The 14,308-nt window shown below is 41.9% G+C and overlaps 2 protein-coding genes across 2 annotated transcripts; one reads left to right on the forward strand and one right to left on the reverse strand.

Annotated features, from left to right (window-relative positions):
* The first annotated feature begins 606 nt into the window (after positions 1-606).
* LOC143333101 (tyrosinase-like) lies at positions 607-3,911 on the forward strand. Its single transcript, XM_076751037.1, has 5 exons — positions 607-1,425; positions 1,796-2,012; positions 3,049-3,196; positions 3,289-3,470; positions 3,646-3,911. Exons 1-5 carry the CDS (start codon positions 607-609, stop codon positions 3,909-3,911), a joined length of 1,632 nt encoding a protein of 543 aa, XP_076607152.1.
* Positions 3,912-4,732: 821 nt separating this feature from the next.
* Positions 4,733-14,189, reverse strand: chordc1b (cysteine and histidine-rich domain (CHORD) containing 1b). The gene is made up of 11 exons (XM_076751255.1): positions 13,989-14,189; positions 10,938-10,987; positions 10,804-10,860; positions 10,483-10,643; positions 9,832-9,932; positions 9,512-9,570; positions 8,529-8,599; positions 7,844-7,949; positions 7,530-7,649; positions 7,362-7,424; positions 4,733-5,885 (listed from the first exon to the last, which is right to left on the reverse strand). Exons 1-11 carry the CDS (start codon positions 14,050-14,052, stop codon positions 5,715-5,717), a joined length of 1,023 nt encoding a protein of 340 aa, XP_076607370.1. The 5' UTR covers positions 14,053-14,189; the 3' UTR covers positions 4,733-5,714.
* Between the last annotated feature and the right edge of the window lie 119 nt (positions 14,190-14,308).

The raw sequence follows: 14,308 nt of genomic DNA on the forward strand, positions 1-14,308 counted from the left end.
CTTTATTTGTTAGTGTGTGTGTGTGTGTGTGTGTGTGTGTGTGTGGGTGTGGTGAGAGAGAGATCATGAGTTGCGCCCGCTTTGCGCTGATGACCCGGACTTGAAAGCAGACCTTCCCAGAAGAAAATCACTGTACAATCAGTGTAACCACAAATTCTGCGCTCATGTGGTCCTCAGTTCTCCCCACAGAGACGTCACATATGCCTCTTTAAGACTTTAAAAGATTTAGATTTCTCTTCGGGAACACTATTTAAGTTGTATCATGTAAGATGTAATGATGACATTAAACTTTCCTTAGGCCCTCACATTGATCAGTAGAGATTCTGCAAATCCCATCATAGAACTGAATTCAGAGTACTTCCCTTTTTTTTTCTAGAAGGAGTAATCTCGGGATGTGTACATCTGGGCTAATTGCCCCCCTCCTGGAGTAAGCTTCACCCTAAGGTTAAGCGGCATGTGACTGGCTCAGCAAAGAGGAGGGGGGAACCCGGAGAAAAACCTTGAAGAATGTAAGCCTGTGAAAGCATCACATGGGCTTTCCCACTTTATAGATTCGGTTCATTTCTCGGTGACCGCTTAATGTCTCCAAAATACAACCTTGCTGTAATGTGGTCCCTGATTGTCACTCTCACGGCATGTTTTGCGCCCAGCTATCAGCAGTTCCCTCGTCTGTGTGCCACTCGGGAGGCCTTGCGCGCCAAGGAGTGCTGCCCGTCTTGGGAAGGGGACGGCTCGCCCTGCGGAGCCAGCTCGGGTCGGGGCTTCTGCCAGGATGTGGAGGTGCCGGACCAGCCCGACGGGCCGCAGTACCCCTTCTCCGGGTTGGACGACAGGGAGAAATGGCCCTTGGTTTTTTACAACAGGACTTGCCAGTGCGCAGGAAATTTCATGGGTTTCAGCTGCGCGGACTGCAAGTTTGGCTACTTTGGTGTGAACTGCAATGAGAGGAGAGAGTCCCTGAGGAGGAACATATTCCACCTGTCCAGGCCGGAGAGGATCAGACTTGTGTCCTACCTGAACTTGGCCAAGCAGACGGTCAGCAGGGACTACGTTGTGGCCACCGGGACCTACCAGGAGATGGAAAACGGCTCCAACCCGATGTTCGCTGATGTGTCTGTGTATGATGTGTTTGTGTGGATGCACTACTACGTGTCCAGGAACGCGCTGCTAGGGGGGCCCGGGAACGTGTGGACCGATGTGGACTTTGCCCACTGGGCGCCTGCCTTTCTCCCGTGGCACCGCGTGTACCTGCTGCACTGGGAGCACGAGATCAGGAAGCTGACGGGAGACGCGAGCTTCACCATCCCGTACTGGGACTGGAGGGATGCCCAGGGATGTGACGTGTGCACGGACGAGCTGATGGGCGAACGGAGCAGCCAGGATCCGAGTCTACTAAGTCCGGCCTCGGTCTTCTCCTCTTGGAGGGTAAACACACTCAAGTCCTGAAGCTTCTCTCTTAGAGGTCACCAGAATTGTCTGTTGTTCTCTTCCTTTTACTCTTTCCTTGATGATGTATATAAGTATTATTCAGTTCTGAACTGTTATTGCTTAGAATTTTTACACATGCATGAAAATATGTTTAAAAAGCAAGGCAAATTATTATGCACTGCATAGCCTAATAAATGAATGAATTGATTAAACTGCGCCTTTACTTATCTGCTGATCAAAAGGATAATAAAATGCTTTAACAGTTACTTTTGGCCTGAAAAATGTTTGCTATTCACTTCATGGCTGGGATCTCTGGTGCTCTCATACGCTGTGCCCAATATGTTCCTGTGTGTGTGTTCGTGGCCAGGTGCTGTGCTCCCGGGCAGAGGACTACAGCAGCAGAGGTGTGTTATGTGATGCCAGGGAAGAAGGGCCCTTGCGTCGAAACCCTGGAAACCACAACCGGAACGTGGTTGAACGACTGCCAACTTCAGCAGAGGTGGAGTTCACTCTTAGTCTGACCAACTATGACACTGGAGCCATGGACCGCAGTGCCAACATGAGCTTCAGGAACACTGTGGAAGGTCAGATAAGCTTGACCACACATGCATGCACACATGCGCACACACACACACACACACACACACACACACACACACACACACACACACTGACTGTCCTGCTATACAAGTGATACCACTCTCTGGTGATATACAGCTCTGTACTGCTACTCCTCACCCTCACTGTGTTAATGTGTTACTCTGTCTGCCCTAATGTGCTGCCTGTGTGTGGGCTATTCTTTATCTTGTCGATGACAATACACACTTTAATTGATGTCCTCACTTTACAATACGCTTATCTTATTGGCACTGTATGGATGGAACAGATGAACTGTACTCACTGCTTTCAATTAGGCTCAGAATCTGACAACCCAAGTTGGTTTTAACAATATAAATCAGCCATAAAATGACATATGTAAATGTGAATATGTTATCTATGTGCAATAGGCAACAATAAATGCAGCCGTCCATATAGAAAATATCTGTAGTGCAGCATTCTACATCAAGTAATAAGGATAGAATACCAGAATACTACTACTGATCATAGTAATGCTATAAAAATACCTGTAATAGCAATACCAACAATAATATCTAGAATTATATACTACTACTACTAATAGTAATAATAATAATATTAGTAAATAGTTGTAGTAGAATACTGCAATATAAAAATGTGCAGAATAAATAATATGCATTGAGGTATATCACAGCCCTGATATCTGAGTAAACACTAAGCTCACTGGCTTTAATTCGGGTTCAGGGTTACAAATTATGCACAGTCCAGCAGTCCAGCACAGCTTTAGAGGCTTGTGATAGTTTCCTTGGACACCAGCATCAGAGCTGAACATGTTCACATCTCATACTCGCTAGAAAAGAAAGATAGCCGCCTTTAGGACATCTTCATGCACACTGCATGCATTGCAGTACACATGCTTTTTAAAGATACAATGCTCGTCCGTCTGACAGATTGATTTTCTGTGACAGTATCTCATTGTACAACATAAAGCCTTTTGTTTCCCTGCTCACTACATGCTGCTAGTAAACACGTCTCATCATGCAGGATTCGGGGATCCTCAGACTGGGTTAGGAAATAGTTCTCGTATGGGCATGCACGCTGCCCTCCACGTGTTCATGAACGGCTCCATGTCGTCAGTGCAGGGTGCAGCAAATGACCCCATATTCCTCCTTCACCACGCGTTTGTTGACAGGTGAGACACTTTACAGAGACGTATTTTCTCATTTCAGTAAAGTTACGCACTTGCATCTTTACAGCTGTGTTTGTTTTCATTCCCTATGAAAGTATTTATGAGGAGTGGCTCAGGAGGCATAGACCATCTTCATCACAGTATCCAGACTCTAATGCTCCGATAGGACACAACAGTGAATACCACATGGTGCCCTTCCTGCCCCTCCACAGAAACAGAGAGTATTTCATCTCCAGCAAGGACCTGGGATATGAATATACATATCTGCTAGATGCTAGTAAGCTTTTCTATTTTCCATATTCACTTCATTTCAGTACATAAATGACTGATTTCCATTATCTCTGCTACTAAATGCCTTTCTCCGTTCCTTCCAATGTATTTTCCAGAAATATATGCATCTGTTGAATTTTGGAAAAAAAAGTTTTAAACCACTACTTGTATGTTTCTTCCAGACCAGAGGCTAGCAGAATCCATACGTCCTTACCTGGAGGAACTGCAGGATGTGTGGCCATGGCTGCTGCTTGCAGGCTTCTGTGGAGGAATTGTAGCAGTGGCCATAACTGCCGCTGTCCTAACTGCCAAACGGCGATACCGAGGGTCGCCTTGGCCGCCTGTGTGGAGGTGGAAAAACTTATTTGCCCTCCCGGAAAGACAACCACTTATCTTGAGCAGTGACGCAGAGGAAACCAGCCACCGTAACTACCAAACAACTATGTGAGGGCACAGCCAGTCCAGTGAGGTGACGCACACATCTGTGAATTTTAATATCGAAGTACTGTGAATTGTACATTACATTGACTAACTCTTATGAGCCAATACTCTTTGTTAATGGCAATGTATTTAAACTGTAGGCAATTAAAAGAGTAAAAATGGGTTATGAGGCATGTTAAACTTTGAACATGTTCCACCCACAACTAGAAACTTGACAAATTCTACGCATGGCTTTTCGCATTTATTCTCTGGGGTTAACATGGTTTCAGCTGATTACCTTCAAATTCTGGTTCTGCACTGTTGCAGTGAGTTGCATCAGTCAACAACGCAGGCTTTCATTAAGAAGAAATGATATCTAACATGCATCCAGCTGCAGTACAGAACACAAAGTCTTCAGATAAATTAACAGGAGCCTTGGGCGACTTTTTTTGTTATCTCCATGTGGGAGTTGACTGACGCACATTTTGATTAACATGTAAATGGATTCATGTTTGTAGCGCGAGACGTGCTTTTGGAAAAGGAAAAAGGTGATAATGTCTGCGTGGATGTCAAGGTCTGAGGCAACTCCACGGCACCAGGACATAGTTCAATACTGTAACCTTTGAGTTATGTAATAGTTTAAAAAACTTTATGACATTTGTAAAAGTCACTGCAATTCCCATACGTTGCATGGGTTACAAAATCCTCACTTGAAAGGTCACACCTACTTAAATTCAAGAGAAGGGTCCAAGCTGTTGAAAGAGCTGGTCGGTAATACCACTCCAACAAAACTTGCTATGCATATTCTGCATGTCTGTATTCGGAGTAGGACACACATCACACCACTTTTAAAAGTTCAACACAAACGTTTATTTTTGGTAAGATAAATTGGTTCTCTAATAATTTTGCCCTTACATCATGATCTCATTCAGCCAGACTGAATTCATACATTCTAAGCCTTGTGACATGCTGGCGTAGCATTTCTACAATGCACACTTTGCTCATATTCAATTGGCATTCTCAGATATTACAGTACATTCTCATTGTCAAAACCGCGCCATGTCGTTTTGACAAGAAATGAGGAGATAAATACAGCATTGAATATGTGGAAGCAAAACTTGTACAAAATATACATTAGGTATAATCATGTTAAAAATATTTTGGAGCTGTCAAGACATTTAATTTCTAAGTTTACAAGTCACCAGGAACTATTGCATTTCTTATAACACCTTTATTCAGAATAAACTCCATAATCACACAAGTGTGGCTGTTTGATAAAGGGCAGCGTTATCACGCAGACATGGGAGGACAGCGTTTTGACTGACGTGACAAAACGATGCAATAACTTATACAGTTTATGAAGCTAAAGGATTCCCAAACATCGGTGAAAGATGGTCATAACTGTCGTCCATTATGATGACATGTGAGTCCACATGGAAGGCTTTATGGGTCACACCTGTGTCCTGACTTATTGAGTGGTGTTATTTTCCAGGGGAAATCAGTGCAATTAACAAGTGTGTCATTGTTTAACTCGACTTAAGTCTATAAAAAGTCAGTGTTCCCTTTTGTCATTCAGTACTCAAGTGAAAAACTGTTGTTAAAATACATGAAGATTCTTTCGCATTCCAACCTACATTATGATCAATAAAAAGGACCATAAGTTCAGAAAAATGGGCAAAATCAAGTCCGCTGACTAATAAGAATGGAAGGGAAAACACTAGAATGTTGAAGAGGCCGAAGTTCCATGACAGCAAGAAGTGACTCTTGAAAAGAGGTAAGGAATGGACTGTGTGGCTTGGATTCGGATAACTGTTTTTATTGTAATTCCTCATCATTCGTCTTCGTCCTCGCTGCCAGTATCCTCTTTCTTCTCGTTCTCCTTGGGTGGGATGACAGGGGGAGGAAGGTCGAGACGAGCCCATGACATGGCCTCCGACTTCTTCATGGCCACCTCGATCTTAGCGGCCATCATGTTCACTATACTTTTACTCACATCTATCACCTACAAGGAAAAGAGGGAGTGTGACAAAAGACTGGCTTAACCAACAGGTGGTTTAAAAAAAAAAAAAAAAAGGATATCAAAAGGCCTTATTATCATATCGTGGGAACTTGAATGCTGTACAAAAAAAAAAGTACAACCCTTAGTACTTTGGGACATTAAAGTTGCAATTCTGTGTAAAATGTAAATAAAAACAGAAGTCAATGATTTGCAAATTCTTTTCAACCAAAACAAAACGTAAACTTCATGACAAATTCCATGAGGCAATCACCTGGAATGGTTTTCAGTTAACAGGTGTGCCTTCTCGGTGGAATGTCTTGCCTTCTTAATACGTCTGAGACCATCAGCTGTGTTGTGTTGACACAATGTTGGAATGCAGTAAATAGCCCTATTCAACTACTGTAGTAATCCATATTATGGCAAGAAGCACTGCCTGGACGGCAGCCCACGTTGCTCCAGACCCCTTTCAGCATTAATGGCGCCTTCACAGATGTGCAAATTAACCGTGCCCTGGGCACCAACACACCCCCATACCAGCACAGATGCTGGGGTTTGAACTTTGAGCCGGTAACAATCTGGATGGTCCTTCTCCTTTTTAGCTCTTTAGACATGACATCCATGACTTGAAATGTGGACTGGTCAGACCACAAGACACTTTTCCTCTTTCTGTCAGTTCATCTCAGATGAGCTGGGACCAGAGAAATGGATGCTGTTGATATATGCCTTTCGCTTTGCACGGTAGAGTCTTCACTTGTAGATGCAGCGACGAACTGTGTTCACCGACAGCGGTTTTCCAAAGTGTTCCAGAGACCATGTAGTAATATCCTTTATACGATCATGCTGGTATTTAATTTAATGCAGTGGCACCTCAGGGATCGATGGTCATAGGCAGTTGATCTTGGTTTTCAGCTTTGTTCCTTACATGCAGACTTTTCTCTGGATTCTTAGACTCTTTTAATAATATTATGGATTGCAGATGGTGAAATCCTTTCCTTGTAAATGTGCATTGAGAAACGCTGTTGTTAAACTGCTGGACTATAACATGTCTATAAAGTATGTCTTCTTCTTCTATTTGCCCATGCAGTTTTTCACTAAGTGATGATCCTCGCTCCATCCTTGCTTGTTAATGACTGAGCCTTTCAAGGATGCCTCTTTCAGACTCAATCATGATACTATCACCTGCTACCACTTACCAGCCTGTCTACTTGCCTACCAAACAAGGTATTTTTTGAGCTTTCCACACCTTTCCCAGTCTTTTGTTGCTTTAGCTTGTTTTCGATGAAGCTGATGAAGTAAAGCATTAAATATATTGTCCTTGTACCGTTTTCAACTGAATATATGTCAAAAAGGATTAGCAAGTTCTCGCCCTCTGTTTCATTTACATTTTACACAGTGTCCCACCTTTTTTGGAATCTGGGTTGTATTTATAGAAGTATAAATTACTTTTTACACCAGGTTTCAAAGTGAAAATGTACTTACTCCCCACAAGCTGATTTTCTGCTCAAATTCCTTCTCTCCCTCAAATATAACGTGGATGTTGAGCTGAAGGAGGAAAGACAAATAAACATTAGGTTGAGCAGAACCCAATCAAAAACTAAGTCGTTAAATACGGACTGAAATCGTCTGACAGGCAGCGGTATTCCTCACCGTGGTGCTGTTTGCATCTACGTAGCTGAGCTCTGGGACGGCATTCTTGGCATAGATGGAGATGATGACCTGCGACCCGGTCTGGTGCCAGTCAAACCGACATGGAACCACTTTCTTACCCTGCAGGGAGATTATAGATTAACATGTGATAGACTGTTCGGTAATTTCACACACAAATCAGCCATTCAGTCTCTGCCACAAAGCCTCGTCTCCACTGTGTAACCACACACCACTAGATGGAGTCACAGCTGAGGCTCTCTCATGCAGACGTTCACACATAAAATGATGACTTGCTGTCAAGCTGGCACACCTACCGCATCTTTTTTCCTCCACAGATGTGTTCCCTTGGTGCAGCCCTCTTGAGAGAGGAAGGTGTTAAAGTCGGAGGTTTTCCTTTTACAGCAACTCCAGTATTTCATCCTGGTGAAGCAGGAAAGACATACATCCCCTGGATTTTAGCAGTCGATAACTTGTCACTCGAGAGAACCAGAAAACAAGACGAAGGAAAATACTGGTGTTGATGCTCCCGCGCTTTTACAGGTTCCACAGAATATCTACTATCTATCTCAGTGTTTCCCGACCTTTTTGAGCCATGGCACATACTTTACATTAGAAAAATCACAAGGCACACCACCAAACAAAAATGTCACAAAAAGTATATTTATTGAAATATAATGAAAATCTAGTCTCAATTTACGTAAACGTAAAGCAATAATTTGCTGGTCCAACATAGAAACGAACTGGTGCCGGTCCGTGGCCAGGTGGTTGGGGACTGCTGCTCTAAGCCTTAGAACACCAATCAGGCGAAAATGGATAATCTTCCACAGCACACCTGATGATTTCTCACAGCACACTTATGTGCCGTAGCACAGTGGTTGGGAAACACTGTACTGTCTCATGTCAATACAATGAAATGCAGAGATGCAAAGTTAAGAGCTTCTCAGCCTGAATTTTAAAATTTCTTTACGATAAAATCAGAAAATCATCAGTAATACTAACCCTTCATGGAAGATAGGAAATCCAGAATGATATAGGCACACATCCGAATCGCTTGCGGGTCCATCGAAACTCTAAAGAGAGAAGTAAAAGAGTGGTTCAAAGGACTGAAGCAGATTGTTCTTGTTCTAAATTGCACATGTATGGCACTTCAGCTACTGAAACTCTCAGTTAATAGTCACAGATTATTGAAGCGACAAGTCCTAAATGATTTCTCCAGCACTGTCATCTCTTTGCAGATGGAATGGAGGGATCTATTTCTTATTAAAGCATACTGCTGAATATTATTGTGATGATAGAGGTGAAAGTATCGTCTCCTAGGAGAGCGCAATGGCCACAAAAATATAAAAAGTACCAATTTAGAGTCGACCAAGACCCACTGATTAATCATCTAAAAGCAGACAGCCCTTCAGAGAATATCTTGTGGCTTTCTATCAAATCAGTCAAAGTACAATTATGTAAATCACTCAAGTCCCACTCCAAGAGTCTACAAAACTCAAGTCAATGCAAATGTTCCTCACAATTTATTTTCTAATCTTGGGGTTTCTGCTCTGACAGGCCAGATTAGCTTGAGCAAAAAAATCTTTGCTTTGCATTCGTCTCAGAGCAAACGTGGAGGAGGAGGAAAAGTGGCTGTATCTTCCTCCCTTTACCCACGGCCACAAGCTCTTTCGTGGCGTTCTACTTTCTCTGTCAGGATCAGCTGGGATAATCACAACTTGTTTTTGTTTTCATTTAATGACATCTGTTCATAGAATGTTTCAAGTATGTTGACTGAATTTGGTGTAGAACTTGAGATGAACTGGAAACTTGTTTGGCAGATTCCACGAGAATGAATTAGCATGAATCTAAAGCAAAAATGAGAAGATTTAAGCTGCTGTTGCCAAAGCCCTACAGAAGCATGGATGGAGGTTTATACAAATTTCAACAGCGTGAGAATCTATTCCAGCATGTTCTACCCAGTATACAGCCACAGGTTCACCTACTTTAGTACATCCTCCATTCTTACAGGATGTTCCAATCTTGATCTCATCACTCTCTTCCTCTAGGGAGACAGAGAGAAAGAATTAACACCCACACTTTGAAGAGCACATAAAAAATGCATCCACACTTATGATGAGTTGTCCTGTCCCTGTCAGTTTTTCCTCAAATGCCGGGATGTGAACGACAAAGGTGAGGGCAAATTCCCTGCGGCTATCCATTAACTTCCACTGTCAACATGACCTTCCTGTCTACTATAACAAACGTGGATTGTAGTAGTCTATGATCAAGAGGACAAAAAGGGGGAAGAAAGTTCTGTCCTCACCTTTCATCTCTGCAGCACTTTCAGAAAGCCTCAGTTTCTCCAGAGCCTGCTTCAGAGAACCAGAGACTTTATGCTGCATTCTCACGATTGGCTCATCAGCACTGTGACGGTAACAAAACAATTAGGTATGAAACAATCGCAAAGGGAGGCACAAAAGGTATCTCTTAATTCATTTGCTCATTGAAAAGGATTTGAAAGGGTAAAGTGTTTTTTACTTTCAGTAAGGAAGACACTGTCTAAAACATCGCTTCAAAATTAGGTCTTAGGTACAAAGCCAGCCAAAGACCAATACAGTGCTTGAAAGGAGTTCCACTATTCAGTAGTAATCACCTCATCAGTCGTTTGTCCACTTTCTTTTGAACTCTAGTGGGACGTATTCAGGGTACAAGACCAGAGAACGCCTCTGACTATCATGTGGATCCTCACTGTACGATTGATGATTTCAAGCTGATTTAATACCCTGGATACTGTACCTACCCTTTAATGCATTCAATACTTAACCAGAATACTGAAGAGCAGAATGTAGTCCGCTGAGCTATTAATATATACAGATATACAGTTTTAAACTGGAAGCCCTGTTGATGCACTGAATGCAGAGAAGTGAGGTCTTCTTGGCCTGTTTCTTTGCTATATACTACATATATTTATTACCTTGGTCTGCATATCGCCTCCTGAGGCTTTGGTGCAGAGATGATGTACTCGTTAAACTTTGGTTTCTGGTCATCTGCGTCTTTCTTTTCTCCCGACGATGTCACATCTGGTTTCACCGGCTCAGGGGGCTTCTCCTTGTTGTGGGGACCTTTTGTACAGCCCTGTGAGGAGAAAGTCACTGTGTTGGACTCACAAACAATGAGCATTCAGGTGAAGACGTGCACAGCAAAGGTGGCAGTCAATGCCTATGAACACAATAGAGAAATGAGACATGACCACGGAGGATTAAGAGTATGGATTAACACGGAAACAAACACTTACAACAATGCTGAGGAAGTCTGAGAAGTCAGTGGTTCTTCTCTTGCAGCAGGACCACCCCTGGAGAAAGTCAGAGAGACATTAACTTTGAACAGACAGTGAGACACAAACGAACGGTGCATTTTCGGGCATTTTACCTTCAATGCATCGTGGAATACTGGGACTCCTGGATGATAGGTGCAGCCCTCTGTGCAAACAAAACACAAATTTAGAGAATTGATGGTGATGTACAACATGAAATAGTGGTGCCAGCACAGAAAACCTACAGTTTGTAGACTGTTTATTGACTCCGAGCTCTTCTGGCCTAGTTTTAATAAATTCTGGTTTCATACAAGAAAACACGGATTTTGGCTTTTCAAAATACATCCTAAATTGCCCACTGTGGCAAAATCCTAATTTCTTTTACAAAAAGATGGGTAAAGTTGAAGAACACTAGTCTTTGAATGTAGGTCAAATTTTGAAAATCAAACTCTACAAATAATCTATAGTCAATTTCACTGTTTGATGGGCACTGACCCTTTGATGGTAAAGGACTACAACATCAGTGATGTCTTGACTGCACTCGCTCCTCCTTTCATGTGTGGTACGTCTCTCAGAGGACTTGGGTCAGCAGTGTCTGATGCTGCCTTCACAAGGCAGTCTGAAGTCATTTTAGAAACTGAACAGCAAGTGCAAAATAGTTATAGAACTTTGTGATAAAAAGGGGCTAATATGACTGTAAATTGTATGTAGATTGCAGGATAACATACTATATAAAAATGTATTTGTTCTCTGTCTCTAAAGGTAAATCAGTGGTTAACTGGTGTTTAGAACAAGAACTGATCATAAGTCCAAAAGCAACAGAGATACGGAATAATTCATGGGTAAAACAAACAGCCAAACTACAGACTTACAGACAAATTAGAAAATGAAACGGATAAAGAGAATTTAAGCTTTGGTAGATAATGATTTTTCAATCTTCAGCGTTCAATTTCAGTTTGTTAAAAAAAAACAAACTACAATTCGACATAAAACTTAAATGATTTGCATTTGTTCTTGTGAAGCGCAGTACATAATATTGCTTAATTATTAAAACTCTCCTTTCAAAAGCTCAAATTTCTGAGGAGACAAAAAAAAGCTTTTTAAACTGAAGCTACATTTAAACATGAGCATCATGGAAACCAAACAAAAGACAAGCTGAAAGTTTTATATTAATACAATTTTAAACACATGGATTTATGATACATTTGAGATACCATCGGAAAATCTGACAAACCATCATTTGAGATTTGCCTTCAGTGGAAAGAACAGCATGATTTTTTTAAAGGTCCTCTTTTTGAAACTTCCCTAAAAGACAAATCACTGTGGAATGAATATAAAATTTGGCTGAGTGACACCATAAATCGAGCATTTTCCTTACAGTTGAGCCCGAGCCCCTGCCATGCTATTACCTTAGATACACATCTTAGATATCCCTAAAGGTAATGATAATATACTCGGCTGTTATGGAAAGAGGCGTCCAATTAAAATGGAAATTAGACTTGACTCCTGCATTGAGTATCTGGTAATACAAAATGTTATATTACTTGAAGACAGAGGAGGACATTTCTAACAAAAGGAAATAAGGGAATCATTGAAGTTTTGACATCAGGGCTGAAGACAGCAATACCACCTTGAACGTTCAATTACATTTTGATCATATGCATGAGAAAACTTTATCTTAACTGGGGAAACTCAGGATCAAGAGGTGAATTATCATGGCAATGATGTTATCTCAATAGAACCTTATTCCAGTGAATTTCCTAGTGGTGTTGTTGGGGTACTGCAATTCTGGAAGTGCACGCAGGTTTGTCACAGAGAAGTAGTTATTAATTTTAAGTGCATAACTGTACAAAGAATTAATAATCACTAATTCACTATTTCTCACATAAAACAGGATGATGTATGCTATGATAATATGCACTGTAAGCATATCATGACTGCATTTGTCAAATATCCTGATTTCTAAATGAGGCCCCTGGTTACTGAGGAGGTTGCTCACTTTCAGTGACTGATATTTAGCTGCTGGCAGGAGACAGTATGGAATCAAAATACTACTAAGTAAAAGGACTAGCTCATGATTACTAGAGGTGCACCGATACCAATACCTGCCCGATATTGACTTGAATAGCTAGATCGGGAGTATCGTGATAACGGTATGCTCTGGAAAGCAATGTTTAAGTTAAGCCTGAAGTTGCCTACACATTAAGTATTGATCCTAGTCTCTTCCACGCTGAGGCATACAGCTTTTTAATTGAACACTCATGTTGGATCAGCACTCTGAATGGTCAGCTACCCAAAGCCCAGGTATCAGTAAGTCAGTGTCAGTGTCAAGCCAGACAATTTTGTGCTCCTACTTTGGCATCTTTGACGTGCCATAAACATTAGGTTTATTATAACAAATATACTAAACTTCCATAAGGAGGTTTGAATGTCTTAATACCTGAACACTGTGGTGTATGTATGTAGCTAATGTATATACAGTGAACTGCCTACCTAGCTCATTGGTCCCACTGTTCACTGCTACCCAGTTTTGTTGTTAAGTTCCAGAAGCTGTTGAAAACCAGTCATTTGATGGATATTTCAACCACTAAGCTAACAGTACAAGTTGATGAAACGAGCTATCACAGATATAACGTTAAAAGCTGAGACTCACTGTTGACTGGCTACTCCATTTAACTGCTCTTTGCCGTCTCTCGACTTATTAAAAAAAAAGTAATTCCTCTGTTTCCGCAATAACATTTGTTGTTATGGGAACGTATTCAAAAATGTGCTGTAGATATACTAAATGTAATAAAAACACTGCATGAGACGTTTCTGTACCTGTAGTTAACTTTAAAGCTCTTCCTGTGTGCCCTGTTCGGGACAATGGTTTGGAAAGTCTAACGTTACCCTCGACCCTGCTAATCACAGGAGCTTAACATGTTAACAACATCGTGATAAGTCAAAGCAAGCCCACGTGTTATTAGCTTCCTGGGTTATGAGCTACGGCAGTGTGGTTAAATGAATGAAGCTGTACATGTTTTGGCTCCAACCCGCCAGTATAAGGTTAGCTACATGGGCCCGGTAGGCCTGCTCGCTGTAGAAATTTCCAGATGATCAGAGGTTAACGCTAGCTTGCTAACAGACTGTTAACGGGCACAGCGACAGTTAACTAAGATACTACTTACCGTCTGGGTTATTTTCTGGATCAAATCGCTGTCCGCATCCCTTATTATAACACAAAACTGACATGTTGGCCTGTGAAACAAGTTTACCTGGTGGCCAGATTAGTTCCTAACCACTGAAAAACTCGCGAGTGTGTGATAGTGAGCCGCAGCCGTTGTCTTACAGTGCAGTACATGACACTGCTCTCACTTCCGGATATTGTCGGCTGCGTTCGGTAAAGATCGGCGCTTGCCCAGCCCGCCTCATCCATCCTACGAGCGCACAGTGGTCCCACACAAGCGACAACTGATGCTGACCGCTTCCAAACTTGCGTTAAGCGACA

The sequence above is a fragment of the Chaetodon auriga genome, chromosome 15 (assembly GCF_051107435.1).
Source record: "Chaetodon auriga isolate fChaAug3 chromosome 15, fChaAug3.hap1, whole genome shotgun sequence".
Classification (NCBI taxonomy): Eukaryota; Metazoa; Chordata; class Actinopteri; order Chaetodontiformes; family Chaetodontidae; genus Chaetodon; species Chaetodon auriga.